The 21087-nt window shown below is 34.3% G+C and overlaps 1 protein-coding gene across 5 annotated transcripts in view; it reads left to right on the top strand.

The window, feature by feature from the left end:
* Positions 1–21087, top strand: part of ADAMTS6 (ADAM metallopeptidase with thrombospondin type 1 motif 6) — a 186750-nt gene that overhangs the window by 84726 nt on the left and 80937 nt on the right. For all 5 annotated transcript variants that reach the window (XR_014794870.1, XR_014794871.1, XM_084882164.1 and 2 more), the window contains exons 11-12: positions 5051–5192; positions 14219–14326. Coding sequence is in view for 3 of the 5 variants with exons in the window: in XM_084882164.1 (XP_084738290.1) it covers positions 5051–5192; positions 14219–14326 (250 nt within the window). In the remaining 2 variants the exon portion in view is untranslated. The remainder of the gene's footprint in view (positions 1–5050; positions 5193–14218; positions 14327–21087) is intronic.

Below are 21087 nucleotides of genomic sequence, written 5' to 3'. Positions count from 1 at the left end.
AAATTCTGAAGCCTCTGTGAATCAACGTGCTCTATTTAAATTAAAGTCTGTTATATGTTTGAGCTGTCAAAGATCCATAGCAAAATCTCCTATAGTAACACATTAAATAGAGACGATCCATTTTCATAGAAAGGATGGAAGCTGAAAAGGAAAGGCAACATTGTGGTTGAGATTGAGCTAGGAAGAAAGGTGAGTGCAGAGCCACAAGAGAAGTGACATCAGATGAACAGGATGACTAAGGCACTCATATTTCTTCTATAGTATCTACTTTGAAGGTTAATGTCAATGATCTGTTAGACGGAAAGCAGTTTTATAGATGGGATCTCTCTCTTCTTTTTTTTTTTTTTTTTTTTTTACATGGAATCCATGGAACAGCTTAGAAAAACAGGTTTCTCCTCATTCCATGTTTCTGAAACGTTTGGGGGTCTTCACTCAAACCCATAAATATCATCGATAAGTTTTAATCGCATATGGAGAAAAAGAGAGCATAACTTAGTGAACCGTTATTGATACTGTGTTTGTATATTGGAAGCTTCAAGTTCAGTTTTGTTCAAGGACCCTCTCATCCAGAGGATAAGAAAGGAAAATCTGACTTAAAGAAACTCATTTTAGGATGGAATGTATGGTTAGTTTTGTGAAGACTGGTAGTGCAGTTTATGAGAACATAGTAGGTAAGAAACTTCACTTGTAGATAATACCAACTTAATTCATTTTTACTTAGTTTATATTTATGAGCACAATTCTGTGGAAAATAATACCAGAGGGCATTATTAAGTTAACTTTTTGTTGTTGTTGTTCAAAGACTGTTAAGATATGTACAGAGTTATATAGAAAGATTTATTTTTTAGATTGACCCACTGTACTATAGACTGTACTAAAGGTCTATCTATACTTTATCGCAGTGGTCGACAAACTCATTAGTCAACAGAGCGACAAAGCAGTTTGCCAACCACTGCTTTATCGTATAATTGTTGAAGTGAAAAATAAATCTACAATTACAATTAGGGGTATGTCCTTATGTGTTCTGGAAACAAAGCCAAGAGTGCATATTTTATGTAAGGGTCAGTAAATTTTACTTGAAGACTCAACTCTGGCTCACGTTTCTATTTTCAAGGCTAACTTTTGAGCTATGTAAATAAGACTTCTCTAAATTAGAAGTAGAATACATAAAATATGACTTTGCTATCATGCTACGAGGATTTCTGGAAATGTAAATATACTTTGATTTACTACGAATTTCATAGTCAAGGAAAAAGCATGTTCTTCAAACTGATACACATTTTTTGTTTTGCCTTGTCTTAGAAGCATAACAAAAGCAGAGTCTGTGAATTCAATAGTTATCTATATTGCTGTATATTTTAACTAGGATTGGGCTTTTAGTTATGAAATATATGCAGATAGGGAAATAATCACAATTCTACTTTTTAAGTTTATTCTTTTGCTCTAGACACCTGTATATTATACTTAACAATAGTGAGTTGCATTAACATCCCAGATGGAAACTACTAACAGTATCCTTCATTTTTTTAATGATGAGTGAGTGAGGTTTATGTTTTCTGAGTGGAAAAGTTCTCATATGTCATTAAAACACAAACTATGTTTAAAAGTGCTATTTGATGAGAAAAATATTATATGTAATATTACCACTGTTATTATTTTGATAGTAGTAGCATAAATAATACTAGATTCATCATCATAAGAATTGTATGATTGAACTGATGAGCTAGAATCCTGGATTAAATAAAAATTACTCATAACTTCCACTTTGCTAAAAGGAAATAATTATAAAATATAAACAAAAATCTCATCTGTAATTTTTTTAAGAGAAAATATTTGCACAGGAGGCCTGTACAAAAATATTCTTATCCTCATAATTTGCAATTTCCAGAAATTAGAAATAATTCACATGCTCATTTGATATTTGTGGTATAGTCTTAAATGGAATGTCAAAGAACAATATGAATGGTTAGGCTATAGTTCTACACATCAATATGGATATGTCCCACATTCCTAGTACTGAGTGAGTGAAATAATAAAGTCACAAAGGAAAACCTACAATATGACTCCTATCATACAGACTCCAAAATCAGGCAGCTGAATATTGGGAGGTAAAACTACTAATACAATGAAGGAAATTGTTATTAAACAATCAGAATATTAGTTACTTCCTGAGTGACATGAGGGGTCTAATTGGGATATACTACTTGGGTAATTTAAAAATAAAGAAAAGTACTTCCAGGGTTAATATAAATCTCTACTTGAAATTCACAGGAAAGTAGCAGACAAACGTTAGTAACCTTATGCAAAAGTATTTTTTGCCACTTAACCCTCAGTTGAAAATTAAAATATGAAAATGACCCCATTCCCCAATACTTTGAGCAAGATTTTATTGTATAATATATAATATATACCAGGTATGGTTACTAGGAGGAAACCATGTAGTGTATAGAAACACTTTAAAGCAGCCTTGTCCCATACTTGCTTTCCTGGAGCCGGTAATAATAGGTATGACACTTGACTTGCAAACATTGGTGATTTGTACAAATGTCACCAAACCCGTCTCAAAAGGCCTTGTTGATGTCATGTTCCTCAATATGCATGTTCATTCTTAAGGATCTATATGATTTTTTGCTTATATTTTGTTTTACATGTTATTTTATTCTTCTGTAAAACATAACTGGAAACGGAGAACAAGACTTGTGTAGATATTTAGTGAGACCACTTTAATACGTAGGAATAGGTTATTCCAAAGAACTGAAACACAAATCCAGTTTGGGATACACTGACTGAGTAGAATTTGGCCACAGTGACCACAGTGCATGGCATTCTTCATTGTCTGGAGGCCCTGGCAATGGTCTCTGCATTTGGTGTTTTTAAAGAGCAGGAACCGTGATTGGAAGACCATTAATACCCAAGAACTTCAAAAGAATAAGTATTGTCACTTACTCCTGGATTAAGTCAATTTTCAGTACGCTATCAAGAAGGAATTTTTTTTCTCATCCTATCTAGGCTTAAACTTTTGGGGTCCACATAATTTTTCCTATAAATATTTTAGGTTAATTTTCTGTATTCCTAAAAGTAATTATGTATAAATTTTTAAATAGATTTTTAATTGGTGCCATGTAGGTGATTACATATTATATACTTCAGTGAATATATAATTAATTATACTTTCTGCTTTACGTATTTACCTGTAGAACCCTGTACTTAAGAACTTCAGTACTTAAAATTTCCCCATTGATCTAGAGTAGTACTTGATAACTTATTTTTATTACATATTTAACTCCTTTCATCAAGACTTTTATAATTTTGTTGCAGAGACATTTTTTAAAGAAAATTAAGGAATTAAGCAACTAATCCAATAATCTAATAACTATTGCATGTTATCAAAATGGTACATCTTCTTTTATTATATTTTTTGCCTTGACCTTCTTATCATTAACCTTAGTATAAAAAATTGAGTTTATTAGTAGAATTACATTTGCCTAAAATTTGCATATGCATATAGGTTAAAGATGTTTTATATTATAACATAAAAAGAACTTGCTGTTTCTAAAATTAATAAGAAATAATTATCTTACTGAAATACACGGCAATTTCTAAAAAGTACAAAAAACAAGAAATAAAAAGCATTCTGTCGTGAACACTGGGTAGCTGGATGAAAAAAGAAAAAAGTTGTTCTCTGTTAGATAGAAACCTTGAGCAGTGACAAGTGAATTGATTGTAATAGTCAATAGTAAAACCCCTCTGTATTAGTATCATATTGAATATTCCATCTAAATATTTTATTGATTAAAAATTAATCAGGAAGGTCACAAATGAAAGGAAAAATGTGTAAAGAAAACAGTATTCTGTCCTTTGGATCCCCCCGCATTATCAGCTTTGGATCTTTTAATCTATCACCTTATGAATAATAAGTTTCAATTTTTAAAAGGTATTAATTTGTTGCAGTGCAAATACGTTTGTATATAGCAAATGAACTTCTACATTTTAAGACTGTGATAAAATTTTAAGCAAATATCAAACTCACTATAATGCATGTCTCTTTTCTACTTATCTATAAATGAAAGTTTGTACTGTCCTAAATAATAGTTGAAGAACTTATACTTGTGAAATTATTTTCCTTTGGCAAAGCAGATGGAAAAGATTTTGGGGGAAAAAAAACACAAGTGCTGGCACAATTGACAGGAATGTTGGAAAAAATTTTTAAATGTTGGCATAGGAATTCTTTAAAAATTCTAACTTACATGTGAAATGAAAGTACAAAAGCATCTGTCCTATTTTATGCACACTGACTAAATAAAATGAACAATTATATTTAGCAAAGTATAAAGCTCTTTAAACTAAGGTATTCTGTCTGGGTTTTGGCAATCTTTATGTTATTTGTTCCACTGAATTAAAATATTATGTTTGAGTACAAACACACTTTGAAAAGCAGAAATTATATAGAGAGGAGAACATTCCCTTTCTTAACTCTGATGACCCTAAATGAAATATGAAATTTTTGAGAGACTAAACATTTGTAATATACTTGAGAGGAGAACTTTGGATCTTTGCCTCATCTGTCATTCAGCTCGTTTATTATTGAAATATTTCAAGAACCTTTGGACATGTCATATATTGTTCTGCCCAAGGTGGAAATATATAGATTAAGTCTTTAAGGATTACAACCACAATTTCCCCCCCACATTTTATGTTTTTAATTCTACTACCAGATGTGGTTATATTTTCACTGAAAGCAAACAAGAAACTTACAGCAACATGAAATTCTGTTTTGATTCCTTCAGAAATTAGTTTAAATCTGTTTTAAGGCCAACATTTTCGGATTGTTGTCTGAGATACTTTTATTATGTCTTGGTGCTGGAAAAAAGAATGGAACTCCTGTTCAGGTTTTAGTCAAGTTATTTGGCCATGTGATTATTTCTTGGTAGGAAGTATTGTTTTTCATGCATCACGTTATTAAAACAAAGAGCTCAATACCTGGTTTCATAATTGTGATTGAAATGGTCCATAGTGTCCCTAATTTTCTTTGATCCTTTGTGTTGAACAGTTCAGGCCGTGGCACTTGCCTTAATAATGAGCCTCCCAAGCGTGAATTTATTTACCCAACTGTGGCCCCAGGTCAGGTGTACGATGCTGATGAGCAATGTCGGTACCAGTACGGAGAAGGATCCCGCCAATGTAAATTTGGGGTAAGAAGTCTCAATCCTTATGCTTAGTTGTTTCTATGTGATCTTTCATGATACAAATGTTAGGATAGAGTTTTGATGAATATACTTTACCTCTGATAACATTGTTAATGCAAAAATTGCCTTTGATACTGCTTTTTTTCTGAAATTGGTGTATCTATTTCTAAATGTTTGCATAATCCTATATTAAATAATTTTCAAATGTCTTTTATAATTTTTATTGTATTTCTTCTTTAAGTCCTAAGTTTACGATGTCAACTGAAATTTATCTTAAGAAATGCTATGGCTTTGAAAACTCTCCCGCACCTTCACCCTCCTCTTTTCTGGTACTCTAATAACTGCATTAAGGGTATTTTTATATTGGCTAGGAGAAGCCTTTATTTAATATATTCTAGTACTGAGTCATTTCAAGTCGCTTCAGTCCATTGCTCACATTCTAATACAACAACCATGTGGGACAAGATGATGCTAACCCAAATAGAGAAACAAGGAAAATTGTTGTGGGGAAAAAGATACTATGATTGACTCTCCATGACTGCCTAAAGAAGTCTGTGTCTAGCTCAGAAAAATGAATACAAAATTCTTCTTGAGTTTCATAGAGAAAGATTTCGGTGTTTAGGATAAGGACATGTTTATAGTCGGTACATAAGCATGTTTGATCCTTTGTGTCGAACAGTTCAGGCCGTGGCACTTGCCTTAATAATGAGCCTCCCAAGCGTGAATTTATTTACCCAACTGTGGCCCCAGGTCAGGTGTACGATGCTGATGAGCAATGTCGGTACCAGTTATAAGCATGTTTTTAAAAATGTATTTGTATTGATTTCAAAGAGGAATGTTGAGGGAGAGAGAGCTAGAAACATCAATGATGAGAGAGAATCATTGATTGGCTGCCTCCTGTACACTCCCACCAAGGATCAAGCCCACAACTCAGGCATGTGCCCTGACCAGGGAATCGAACCTTGATTTCCTGGGTCATAGGTCAACGCTCAACTACTGAGCCATGCCGGCTGGGCAAGCATGTTGAAAGAAAAAAATAGAAATTTAAATAAATTGTCCAAAAATATTCAGGAGTGAGAAATAAGTTTATTTATTTTATTTTTTTAAATCTTTTTATTTTTTTATTCAATATTTTTTAAATAAATCTTTATTGTTCATTTTATTACAAATGTTCCTCATTCCCCCCCCCCCCCCATTGCTCCCCTCCACCAGGTTCCCACCCCACCCTCTGCCCTTTCCCCACCCCCCATTGTCCTCACAGTTTATGTTCAGTCTCTTCCCACACCCCCCTCTCCCCTTTTCCCCGAGAATCGTCAGTCCACTCCCCTTCCATACCTCTGATTCATTATATTCACCAGTTAATATTCATCAGATTTTTTTTTAATTCCCTTGGTTTTTAGATTCACTTGTTGATAGTTAGGTATTTGTTGTTCATAGTTTTTATCTTTATTTACTTTCTCTTCCAAAAGAACCCCCTTCAGCAATTCATATAATTCTGGTTTGTCGGTGACGAACTCCTTTAGCTTTTCTTTATTAGTGAAGCTCTTTATCTGGCCTTCGATTCTGAGTGATAGCTTTGCTGGGTAGATTATTTTTGGCTATAGGTTCTTACTATTCATCACCTTGAATATTTCTTGCCATTCCCATCTGGCCTGCATGGTTTCTGTTGAGAAATCAGCTGACAATCGTATGGGTGCTCCTTTATAGGTAACTACCTGCTTTTCTCTTGCTGCTTTTAATATTCTCTCTTTGTCTTTTGCTCTTGGAATTTTAATTATGATATGTCTTGGTGTAGTCTTCTTTGGATTCCTTTTGTTTGGAGTTCTGTGCGCTTCCTGGACTTGTAAGTCTAATTCTTTGACCAGGTGGGGGAAGTTTTCTGTCACTATTTCTTTCAGTATGTTTTCGATATCTTGCTCTCTCTCATCTGGGACCCCCATAATTCTGATGTTGGTTCACTTGAAGTTGTCCCAGAGGTTTCTTACATTATCTTCAACTTTCTGGATTCTCTTGTCTTCTTGCTTCTGCGGAGGAGTGTCTTCTGCCTCTTTATGTTCCAAATCTTTGACTTGATTCTTGTGATCTTCCATTCTGTTTTTAGGACTCTGTATAATATTTTTTATTTCAGACAATGTATTCTTTATTTCTTGTTGATCCCTTATTATTTCTTGTTGATCCCTTATTTCTTGTTGATCCCTTATTAGTTCTTGTTGATCCCTTTTCATCTCCTGATAGGTCTTATCGACCTTTTCTAGGAAATTCTTGAAAAACCTTATAAGCGTGGTTTTGAACTCTATATCCAGTCTTGTATTTTCCTCCATTTCTTTTGTTTGTGATCTATTTCCTTGTCTTGGCATTTTCACAGCTTCCCTGAGTTGATAGGGAGGCTTTGTGTGCTAAGGTGTCCTATATGGTTCAGTGAGTCAGCCTCCCAGTTACCTGAGGTGGACACTCTTGGTGTAGCCCTTTGTGGGATGTGTGTGCAGTCTTGTTGTTAAGCCTTGCTAGTTGTTGGTATCACTGGGAAGCATTGATCTCCAAGCCAATTGGCTATGAGGATCAGAAGTGTCTCAGCTAGGAAGGTTTCTGTATTCCGCTTGGATGGGTGGAGTCTCAGGGTGGCACAGACAAGCTTTGTTGAATCCCACAAGATTGGTTGCAGGCGCGAGCACCTCTTTGGTATAGGTGCAGACAAGCTTTAGATTCCTGTCTGCCCCTCCCTAGGAGAGTCCTATTGGCAGCGAATGAGGAAGCTAGCCACTGGAAGGGCCTCTGTGCTCTGCTTGGATGGGGCGTAGTCTCGGGTGGTGCAGACAAGCTTTATTCAGCCCCTCCCTATGAGGGTCTGGTTTCTGAGTCCCACAGTAATGGCCGCTGGCTTCACACACCTCCGAGAGATCCCCGCCCACTGCCCGACAGTCTGGTCTCTCCCTGTCTGGGGCCGTCTATCAGCGCAATAGGGTGGTTCTGTTTTCCTCCCGAACAAGAAAGCCAGCCGCGCATTAGCTGTCCGCCCTTTCCGTGTGCAGGGAGTAAGCTTGTAGCGAACTTGGCCCGCCCTCTCTGCTCTGCGAGCAAGATGGCAGCGAACTCTGTGGCCGCTTTTTCACTCGCCCAGTTTTCCATACCTTCACAGTTCCTGAGGTTCAGCGCCTTCTCTCTTCTTCCCAGATGGTAGAGCCTCCCCTCAGCCAGCCGTCCGGCGCTTCAGGGTGATGTTTCCCCTGTTTTTCAGTTCTAAATTCAAACTTGTTGTGGTAGGCTGCATTCGGGTGTCTGCCCTATGCCGCCATTTGGTTCTTCTCCGTGAGAAATAAGTTTAAAGACTTGGTTTCTATTTTTATGCAAATTTTTAAAATGCCTTTTAAAAAACAATAATAAAAAGAATTATGTTTTCACCTAGTTAAGATGAAACAATATATGCTGTACTGTACCAATTATTTCTCTTTGTACAGTACAAAGGAAAGTGATTTTAAAAATCTCCATTCAGTGAAAATCCTATTATGATTCATGGTCAGCTTTGACAGCACATTTTGTGCACTGGATTTAAAGATTGTGTGCAATAGTCTTTAGTAAAACATTGATCATTCTTGTCTCTCTCTGCTGTAGAGTTTTCTATTCTTATTTCTTTATGGTTTTAGTTTCTTTTTTTCTTGAGTTGCTTTTTTCTCAGAAAAACGTCAGCCAAACTTTAATCCCAGTCTTTGTATATAGTTGTAGTTTAGTAAGTTGAAATTCATGATCAAATAAGATTATAGATTTTGTTAATTATTCTTATTTATGGTCTCTCTTTTTGGTGTTAGCAAGTGAAATAGTTAATTTAGTTTTTCAATTGGAAATTGGGTTTTAACACTACGTATATCCTATATAATACAAAGGTAATATGCAAATTGACCCTAATGGCAGAATGACCAGAATGATCGCTGGACCAGTCACCATGAGGCACACTTACTATCTCTTGGGCTGTTTCTCGCCCAGCTGGCTCCAATCACTGGATGGCAAATGGGGGAATGGGAGTAGGTGGTAGCGGGGGGCAGGGCCAGCTGCTTGCAGCTGTGGAATATGGCCCTGATTGCAGGCCAGGCCTAGGGACCATACCCATGCATGAATTTCATACACCAGGCCTCTAGTATTTCCACATTAGGTAATTTGTATTATCAGTTCTACAGGATATATGGATGTACTTTTTCTTCAATGAACTAATAAAAAAAATTGTCCTGATTAGCCTATCTCTATATATGTATATCTCATTTATTTCAGACTAGTTGATATGAAGTGAGATAAATAGTAATTGAGAAATTGTGTATTTTTAGTTCTTCTCTATGCATTTATAAACTTTTGTAATAGATATCAAATGAAATTGGAAAATGAAAAGATATTAATATTTACAATATTAAACAAGTATGAGGAGATTGTAATGGCTATAAATGCAAAAGACCACAATATGCAAAGTTGTACAATATAGTAATTTATAAATGATATATAGTTTATAAATGATATTTACATAGTCTTTTTGTGAGGAACTTCAGATTGCTTTGATTAAAATTGTAATTATTTTATAATGTTTTATAGATAAGGTAACTAAAAATACAGAATATTATTTACCTACTTTAAGGCAAACAATAAAAATGGGTTATATATTAAATATATTATTAAGATAGCAGGTGTATTTTATTTCAGGAGACAATTTTTTTTTTCAGGAGACAGTTTTTATCAATTTTCAAAAAGTGCTCATCACAGTTAGATGTAAGACCCAAGACAAAACCAGACAAATTTTATAGGCAACATAGCTTTGTTTAATTTTTGAGGAATTATTATCATCTATGATTTTGTGTTTGTTACTGTTTACATAAATTTAAGAGTTAGCACATAAATGCAAATAGTGGGTTGTTGTTGCTTACTTCAATGTAGAACTGAACCATGCTTTATTAATAGACCATGTATTTTGAAGCATAAATGGGAACATTTGATCTAACACATGGTTTCACTATGGAATAAGGTAATTTTTGAAGGAATATTTTTTAATAGCAAGACTCCTTACCATTAGCTAATTGACCATCAGTAGATTTTACTTAGAGACTTTTTCCAGTGAATAGCAGCCAAGTTGTTGTAAACTTCAGACAGCAAAAGCGTATGACAAGCATGCAAAGTGCTTTTTATTTACCCGCACATGACGGACATTCAATCATGTTTGCTTTCCTCTATGAAGATCTGTCATCCATGGTACCATCTCTGTAGAGCAGCTTGCTGTTATTGCTTTAGGGGAGTATGAACCATCTGTACGTTTGGGAGCATACGAAGATATTTAAAGGGTCACACTGATTCATCCTTCAATCTCAGTGAAATACTTAGAAGTACATATAAGGGAAGTTTAAAGAAATTAAATTTGAGTATCCTATAAAACAGAAAGCTAAATGTTGGCCTCAAAACCATCTTAAGACTTCAGAACATTTATTATAGTTTGGTTGCTGGTAACACATTGTTCTCCTTCTCTACCAAGAGCATTAAAAAGCACAGTGGCCTTAATTATTATAGTTGGAAGGTTGTAGGTTAGATAGTAGGAACAATTTCAAGTGATTAAAATTGGAATTTTTCACTGAAGAAGATTGTAAAATCACTTTGTTTTAGGATTGTAGGACAGTGTAACTATTCTACCGTGTGGTCTGGTATGGATTTAGGGAATAAAAAGACATGGACTTATTTTAGCCCCTCAATATTCGTTTGGAGTCCAAATATGTATATTTACCAAGCATATACTAGATAAGAAGTTGGTTTAATTTCTATTTTCCCCTTAAAATTCAATCCAGATAGGTTCATAATCACTTGTATATTTAAAGCTAAGTAGTTTTCACTCTGGGTTTGCTTCTTAGAGGTATTTTTTTAAAAAACTGTTTAATCATTTTTAACCCCTTCAAATTGATGATTAGTTATTTATCCAAATTAGTTTTTGTTTCACACACACACACACACACACACACACACACACACACACTGCTCTTCTAAACTCTCTTGCACTTAAATTACCCACACAACAAGATTAACCTATTTAAAGTTGAAATAAGGGTACATTATTCTCTTTCTTCAGATGGTTACTAAACACCTGGAGCCAGGCCCTGGGGTCACCATATGTTGGTTTTCAATTTTCTTTTGTGTGATACATTGATAAGTAACCTTTCTAATCATTGATGCTCCTTCTTGACCTCTTCAGGGCTCTGCTCTCCCCCTTGGCCATCAAGACCCTTTATTGCAAACAGCTGTTGAGAGATGTTACTGATCGGGTAATGAGGACAAAGTCATATCCACAGTCAAGGACCCAAAATGGCATAGGGTTTAGGGTTTCCAAGGGCAGAAAATTTGTATCACTTTTATGATCTCTACAGTTGTTTAAAATGTAAAAATTAAAAAAAAAATCTAGCAATAAAGATGTCATTTTCTCTTCAGAGTAAAAAAGGATTCTATTTTACTCCTTAATGATATAATAAATATAAGTTTATATTTCTCTCCCCCTTATGTAAATGGCTTATTTTAGTTTTCTCAAGTAAATAAAAGGGCGTCTCCCCCCTAATTTATTAGTATCATTTACAGCTATGATTACATGAAAAGGATGGAAATTCTAGAGAATATAATTCTAATTTCTTTTATTGTTTTGAAAGGGTCTTTGACTATAAAATAATTCAATTATTCTGTTTTGATCAAAGCAGCTCTAGTTCAGTTTTTTACAGTTATTTTCTGAACATCAGGTAATTCTGATATATTTAAGAGAAATAAGAAAGTAGCTTAGTTGTTTAGGGGTATTTTGGACATTGATATTAGCCAGGCCTGTTTCAGATCTAGATTTAATTAGGATTGAAGGGAGTTGCTAAATCTTTCTGAAACTATAATGTTTCTCCCACTTTCTAAACAGATTTTCACGATGATTAAATGAGATACAAATATAAATATGCCTACAACAGTAGTTGACAGTATTCCCTGATAAAGTATTAGCTGCTTTCACTTATTTTCCTGCCTGAAACATTCCTGCTATGGGGCATGAAGTATATATCCTGGCGCTTCTCCAATGAGGGCAGATTTCGTTTTATTTCATCATTGTTCAGCTCTGACTTTTAGAAGGTATTTTTATACATTGACCTGAAATCGGCTCCCTCTTAGCTTTTATTTATATTCCCCCCCCCCCGTTTGATTGAGAAATAACAGGCATATATCTCTGTGCATGTTTAAGATGTACAGCATAATGGTTTGATTTACGAATATTGTGAAATGACTACTACAGTGGGTTTAATTCACATCTATCATTTTATATAGTTACAATAAAAAGAAGTTATACTCTGAATCTAAGTCTTAATTTTTACGAAAGTGGTCTCTGTTAGAGGCAGCTACCCTCAAAGACCTATCTCTCTAAGAAGGAAGCAACCCAAGCCACAGGGTTAAGACCACAAAGGAGCAATTGCTTGGGGAACTAACGCCAGCAGAGATTTAAGTGTCCGTATGCTTAATTAGACTGTGGGTGTTTTTGTTTGTTTAGTGGCTACTAAGTTATATAGGTTTTAAGTGGTCTCCTCTAACTCCCACCCCCACCCCCCATAAACCCTCTTTTGTTCATAAATGATTTTGCAGAATGCTAGGTTCCTCGCAGAATGCACTTATCACCTTTCAGCAGAAAGCAATAAAAATGCATTAATCTGGAATGCCTGGTGAGAGAGCTTGGAGGAGCATGCTAGGGAAGGATCCAAAGAGATTCCTTCAGTTTACCCTGTGGGGCATTCCCATTTTCTAGAAACCTTTGAGTTAATTCACTGTTACTGCTTTATTTCTGAATTGTGTTAGCATGACACTAGTTCTTTTAAACATTTTTTTAAAAAAAATTCAGATAAAATTGCTACATCCTATGTTTGTTTCAGGTGTACAGTATAATGATTCAGTATTTGGATATCTTGTGATTTTCACACTGTCTAGTTCACATCTATCACCATACATGGTCACAAAATTTCTTTGTCTTGTGATATGTGATTTAAGTTTTGAGAGTTTAAAGGGTAGCTGGGGAATAATAACAATAAAAATGAATGTTATATATAAGTTTATCTTTGCATTCCAGAATAATATTTTTTATTGCCAAAAGATATTTTATACTCAGTAGTTCTAGTTTAAATGAAAAACTTGCAATATCATTAATAATGCTAGTTGATGGATTATATATAAAGAGAAATTGACATTTTTCAGTTTCTTCAAAGTAAGCTTTTTTGGCTTTTATTTAAAACACTTTATTCAAGTAGATGTTGAACAGCTTGTTTTAAGATCTGATAGCGTGTGAACCAAAAGAGGTTTTTTTTTATATTGCTGATATTAGAATAAGTGTTGTAATTTTCCCATAATAATGTAGGACAATGAAAAACCATAATAAAGAAGACAGCTCCCAATAACATCTGAACTATATCAATTACAAGTAGCAGCATTTGTTAAAAAACCAAATTTCCCTTTCACAAAAGTGGTGGACTACATTGATGAACTGCAAATAGCATTGCTAGATTGTTCTTTAGGCAACTTTGGATTTTAGAAATTATTCCCTGCCCATGCCTATGGTCTCTATTTTCTTCTTAAAATTATCTTTTCTTGAATATTACAGTAGATCTAAGACATCAAATAACTAGCACCACTCTATTAGTAATTGGTAAGTTTGTTCTATTGTCTATACTTGAGAGTATTAAGCATATATTCCCTTTCTACATAGTCGTTCTTTCCCCCTACTCTTCCCTGTTAATGGAATTTCTGCACATTATTTTTAAAAGAGCTTAATCAATATTAAAAACTAAGATATACTTTATCCACTAAAATGAGAGTTTTAAAGACAAGCATTTACATGATTCTGGACAATGAACAACCCGCCTTCCGAAGGGCCTCCTCCAAAATCCTCACTTTGATGGGTCGGTACCTGCAAGAAACAAACAATGCTGTGTGTCTGCGGGTGTATTTTATGGAAGAGTGGACGTGATCGTAGTCTTTACTTCTGATCAACTTGCTTTTGCCTTCTTTCCTAGGAAGTGTGTAGAGAGCTCTGGTGTCTCAGCCAAAGCAACCGCTGTGTCACCAACAGTATTCCTCCAGCTGAGGGAACATTTTGTCAAAGTGCGAGTATTGAAAAGGGGGTAAGTGCAAATGATTTATAAGCTATTTGATAAATGTCTTGTGTTGATGTTCTGCTACTATCGTTAGGAAATCGTGTATATTAATTAAAATGTACTTGAGAAAATAGTACACTTCTAGTCTAGTGCGTTGATTGTCAAAACATTAGATTTATATCTAATCATTGTTTAGAACATTACAGTGAATAATATTTTCTGGGCCAGTTTCACCTTTCTGTAAGTTTATGTGGGTGTTATATTTGTGTAGAAAATGTCTAATAACAATTCTACATAATAGAGTATGCTTAGTCATGTGTTCAGCTTTTTTTTTCTGGTAACTAATTCCCAGGAAAATTATATGATCCCAAGATATTTTATAACTATAGTTTTCATTAGATTCACTTTTAAATTGCAATATGAAAGGGCTAATAGTTGAAGAATACTTAATTTATTGAGCATAGAAATTGGAACAAAGTAATTTCAGTTTCATCAGAATAGTTTTCAAAAATATTATTAGAAGTTATTGAAACAGATAAGAATCATTTATGCTATTCCTGAAGTCCTTTAAAAATTTCTAATTATGCAAATTCTGGAGTTTATGGCTATGGACTGAGTTTGCAATAATAACTACTTAGTGTCATCTGTTCTCAGTTCTGACTTCTTCCATGTTGGTTGGGCTAGTTTCAACAAAGATTACACTGGATTTCAGTTTGCAATCTGATGTTTAAATAAAAAGAATGAAAGCTTTTGGGCAGCTGTCACAGTTTATTAATCCTTGCTGACGGCTTCATTCAGGACCCATGACCTAGTGCCATGTTGATGGCTTTTCCATGCTGTGTTTGGAAATGTTGGTAAATTATGCTAAATGTATGAATTGATTGGGTCATTTTTAAAGGATTAAGGATCTTTTTTTGAGACTATGTAAGTAGCCAATAAAAATACAAAGACCTTCGCATACTACCAAAAATTCCTTCTTCTTCATTTTTTCACTGGAGTAATAGAAAATATTAGGAACCACATTCTTCAAACAACAGTCTAGGTTTATTTTGGAACCAACAATTCTTGTCAACGACAAGTAGCAATTTAAATCAATCTGTATTTAGAAGAAATACACAACTGTAAGGGGGTAAGTCACAGTGAGAATCTGTTTCTTTATTTGCCATTGATTATTATTCTTGTAATCCAGTCCATGGGCTACAGTGTTTATTTGCTTGGAATAATACTGTCACTAGGTGTGATGGTTCTTTTTATCCAACTTTATTCCTTAACATACAGCATAAAAAATCATTCTTTTAAATACCTCAGAGCTCTCCTAAAGTATTCTATAAATTATATAATCACTCCAAATGAATAAATCACAAGTAGTGGTTATTTGAGAACACATAGTTCAACCCTGCCAATCATTTACACAGTAAATACATATTTAATATCTTATCATTTGTGCTTAATTGCAGGATTCTCAAATGTCATATTTTACAACTATGTGTATAGTATATGTGATAGACATGATATATTTCTTGAAAATTTCAGATAATTTTGATGAATATTTAGATGACAATAATATTAAAGCTAATGTACTGAATTTAAATTTAGATGAATAAGTAGAAGGGAATTATTTTTCTAAGCATAAATAAGAATGAGCACAGATAAAAAGTGAGTAAAATGGAAAAAATATATTTGATTTTTAAAGATTCACATTTTCAGGTTAGGTTGGTTATCACTTTTTGACTCCTAGCCCCTTTTTTTCAAATGAAGTCTACATAATTCTGATGCGTACATTTTAAGTGACAATGATCTGTTTAAAAGAATCCCTTACCTGACTCCTTACCCTGTCAGCTTCTGATGTACTTCAACAGAACATCTTGAACTCCATGAAAAACTATTTGAGAAGCTTGTAAGTGTAGCAAAGCTTGTGTACCAAGAGGTCCTTTATATTCCCAACATTAGAGTTTAGTTTGATAAAGTCAGCATGTTGGATTTCACCATCTAAAATTATTCTGCCAAACAAAAATCTTAACTGTTGTTCCAGGGTTATGAAAGGTCAGTAGACAGCTTTAGGAATGGTGCTAAGTCTTAAAATGAATGAACAAAAACAAACACATGTAGACTCCTAGAAAGAAAAAGGACAGCACTCTAGGAGAAGACCTTGAATATCTTCCTATCATTAACTTTGATTTTTTGAAGATGTTTTTAAAGAACTAGATCCACCTACATTTATAAGCAGGGGAAAAAAAAAAAAAGGACATTTGAGCTCAGCAGTTCTTAATTTATTTTTTAGTAACTACATTTGTTATATCTTTTTACAACTTTTGTTGGTGGTGATTTAAGTTATTTTTCTCCTTAAAAGAAAAGTGTTTATTGTTGCCAAACTGCAGATTTTCCATCTAGGGTTATATCTGTCTGGAAATTAAACCAGAGCTCAGCATTTTGACTCAAAACAACCATGCAAAAAAGAGCTAGGGACAAAAATCAAAGTAGAATTTTTGGTTGGTCAGGTCAACTTTGTGTGGCCAGTCCTTGCCAGCTGAAAATAGTTAGCATTGGGAGCAGTCTGGAAGAGGTTAGTGGGGGGGAGGGAGGAGGTGGGAAATAACCTATGTAATACTTGCAACAATAAAGATTTTTTTTTAAATTAAAAAATAGTTGGCATTACAAATAATGATGATGGTGATACTGAATATTTTTCAAGTACTTACACTGTGCCAGGCACATATTTGTTCTGTGCCTTATAGTGACAAAGTCCTATGAGGTAGAAGTTGTTTTATTTCCATTTTGCAGATGAGGAAACTTAAACTTGAAAGCCTGAGAATACACAACAATTTAATAGCAGGGCGAGATTCCAACCCAGATCTTTCTAATTCCAAAGTTGGAAACTGATTGCCTCTGATTTTACTTTACCTTTAGCTCGGAAATTTTGTAGAGAAAAAAAAGCAAAATTTCATTGTCATGGGAATAAAATGAGTCACTGAGCTTGAGATTGGTAATCACAATGTATTCTATCCTTTAATTCTAAGTGGGGTTTTTACTTACTTACCTGTGACAGCATCTTATCTCAGGAATCACCGTAGGAAGGCACTGTAGGCAGAACATTAGCTAAGAATATATGATTGTGTTACAATTGGCAAAATAATGAATCTCCATTTTAAAATGAGAAGTAACCTATTTCTACCTATTTCATAGAAATGTTGTGAGGATGAAATGAGATACTATCTCAGTGAACTTTTTATGGTTTTTCTGGAAAAGGACGGTTCTAGTATATATTACTAGAGCATCATCGCCACTTTTGGTTATTATTTGCCAGCCTTAGATGATTGTGGGGCAGAAAATTCTTTGTCAGATTATCTTACCTGGCAGTAGCAAGCATTAGAGACTATAAGGATAAATTTGTGTGCCTCAGAAACATGAATGGAATATCCACTACTTCTGATTTTAGCTCTAAATTTCAAAACTACTCTCATCAGAAGAAACAAGAAGGAACCTACATCCTGTCTAGCCAGCAGGATAAAAACAAAGCTGCTCATAGTTTTTTGAATAATTTGTTTTAAATGGTGAGGGGAGAAGGATTGCTTAAGTGATAGCATAGACAAATCCAGAGGACTGGATCCACAATGATCTTGTCAAACTCTGGCTGCAAAAGATATGGGATCCCTGCCCGAGGCGTAGTTCCACAAATGTTCCATGTAAGCATGGGAACTGTTCCATGCACATTTAGCAGATGGAGTAAGAAATATGGCCAAAAAATTAAAAACTGATCTTTGCATGAGTCCTGGGGGGTCTGACATCGCTATTACAGCCATTGGATGTTTGCCTGAATAAGCCATTCAAGGATTGAATAAGAACCATATGGTCTGAATGGATGTGCTTAGGGACAGTAGCATTAACCAAAGGAAGAAATTTGATGAGCCCAGACAGTGCGCTAGTGGGTACTGTGTGTCCACGGGTCAAATGCCTGCAAATAAATCAATATAACTTTAACCCAAAATTTTTTCTTTAGAAATGGCATCAGCAGTAGCACTTTGGACAGGCATTGGAGGGATGCCATATTTGATGAAATAGTAAACAAAGATTTAGTCTGTGAAAACTTTGATAGCAGTATGGGCATTGTTATGGAACAGGATATCAATACAAGCTCTGATTTTGACCACAAAGAAGGTTTAGAATACCTGGTTTATTTCCAAAAGATTGATTTGGTGATTCTACAAGATCCAGTTAGAGATATCGCCCAGCATTTAGACTTACATATATATATGACATCGGTTCTTAATATCTTTGTATGGGAAACACAGGGCTGGCTTAGACCAGGAATATTATAGACCCTTCTAAAGCATTGCTATACAATAGGACATTTGCAGCCTTAGATCTTGGAGTAGAATATAACATGTCTCAACTGGGTCCCAAAACTAGCTCTTGAATTGCTCTAGAAATTTCCATAGCATGGGATGACAAGTTCTGATTTAGAATTTGGGTTGGAATAAGCTTCAGCATTCCTGCACCTGGAGAGTGGAAAGATAAGGCCTTTAATAGTGCTGTGCTTTTACTTTTAACTTTTCTGACTTGGGAAGAACATTCTATATTGAATCATCAATATCCCTTGCTTTAAAATCTTAGGATTTCCTTAGAGATCTCTCATTCCAGATGCTGGCTAGACCCAGAGCTGGCTATGGTGCAAGATCTATAATCACATCCTACAATGACTCTAGTTTAAAAATATGTATGTTTTCAATATTAAAAAAAAAAACGTTTTAGAAGTATACTCATCTTGAAAAATTTTTGTGGAATTCTGAAAAATTCTCAAATTTAGATTTTTAAATTTATAATGTATCTTGCTTGAAGACAATTTCTTGATGTGGATTATGAAATTCAGCAGAGATGTTGTTTAATAATGATTTCTTTTTTAAAGCTTCACTAGAGTATATTGTCTTTCTAGATAATTTTTAAATATATTTGTTTTACTTTGAAGGAATGTGGAAAGCAGGAATTCTTGAACAATCTGAGAACTTATTCTTGGAATGTGATAATTCCACTTTTACCTTTCTAAATCTGGTTAAACACACTTGAATTAGCAAAAAGAAGGCAAAATTATTTATCTGGATAATTTGGGCTGAATTAATATGACTGATATTTAGAATACATCACTAGATTAGATATAATCTTAGAGAATAAAGATTCCCATATGAAGATTTCACTCTTTTTCTTTTAAGAAAAGAAGTAAAATTCCATGATTTTGAAAATAGAGCTTGTAAAGGTTTGGCAACTTCAGACAAAGAAAAAAAAAAAAAAAAAGAATAAAAATAGAAAAGACAACACTCAAAAATTTCTTATGTGCTTATAGGACTTATATACTTCAGGTTGCTTTACTTATCATAGTATAACCTAATTATACTTATGACTTACCTTAAATCAGTATATATTGATTGATGTAATTATCTAGAAAATTAGCTCAAATAACTTTATCCATATGAAGTTTCCTATGGATTTCTTAAAGCAGTTATTATGTTAGATAAGTTTCTTCTCTTAAAAGCATGTGCTACATCAAGATACTTGCTACTTCCAGAGGAGGGAAGTAGCAAGAATTCCAAAGAGCTCCCTTCCTATAAACACGAAAAGTCAAACAAGTCCTTTGATGTGTTTTTAAGTTCTTTGAAGGTATGTCTGCACAGAGGTAATGTCTAAAGTTGTCCTAATCCAAGCCATATTGGAATCGAAAACTAAAGTGAGTCCCCATTTTATAGTTAGGGAAACTAAAGAAAATAAATCAATGACTTGCTTTAAACCAGAGAACTCAGGTCTGTCACACAGGCTACACACAGAGTGAAGTTGTCCCTGTACAGACTGAAGTTGTTGACTAGTTAACAAAGTTGTTAATTAGTTATTAAATTAGACAGTAGTCTCTTGTCAATTCGTAGATAGATGATACTTAAATTATTATTATTATTATTATTATTATTATTATTATTACTGCTACTACTACTAGAGGCCCGATGCATAAAATTCATGCAAGGGCCTTGGCCCTCTCCCCCTCCCCACACCCACTACTGCCACAGCTGGGGCCTCTGCTGCGGCCCCTACCCACTGAGGCTTTGTCTGGAAGGAAGGATGTCTGGAAGATCATCCAGTCTAATTAGCATATTATGTTTTTATTATTATAGATGAATTCTTTTTTAACCTCTTAATATTTGTTATTTAACTATCTGATATCATTGTCTATTACGTTATAATTTCATGGAATAGATATAATCAATAGGATGAATTTATGCAGTACAAGGTTCTAGCAAGCCAGTTATGAAATACTGTGTAAATATTAAATAATCATGAGAATGGAGCAACATTTTGTAAGCTGAATCTTGTATTTATCTTTTACCTTAAGGATAGGTTTTAAAAGGAAAACAAAATCATTTGTGTGACTTCTTTCCATGTCCTACACTTTGTGAGTCTCCAGGAAACGTATAACAATGTTATTAAATACTTTGGAACCTACATCTCTCTTATGTCTTTCACGATTCCTTTAGCCCCTGAAAATGCAGAAAGTGATTTTTTTCTTTACCAATTATAAGAGTACCCAAGGAGGTCTGAAATAACATGTGGCCGTTCACTTATAGCTAAGTGGATTTTTTTCATTTTCAGTCTCTAGTGTTATTTTGTATTTTATGTAGTAAAAACAGTTCAGTAAAGTATAGTGGAATGTTATTTAATGTTTTCAAATATAGAATTCTACACCTCACATAGATTCCCCTCTCCCCCCCCCCCCCCCGACACACACACACACACACACACACACACACACA

The sequence above is a fragment of the Pipistrellus hanaki genome (assembly GCF_964339955.1).
Source record: "Pipistrellus hanaki genome assembly, chromosome: 4".
Lineage (NCBI taxonomy): Eukaryota > Metazoa > Chordata > Mammalia > Chiroptera > Vespertilionidae > Pipistrellus > Pipistrellus hanaki.
This window is presented reverse-complemented; position numbering and strand designations above follow the sequence as displayed.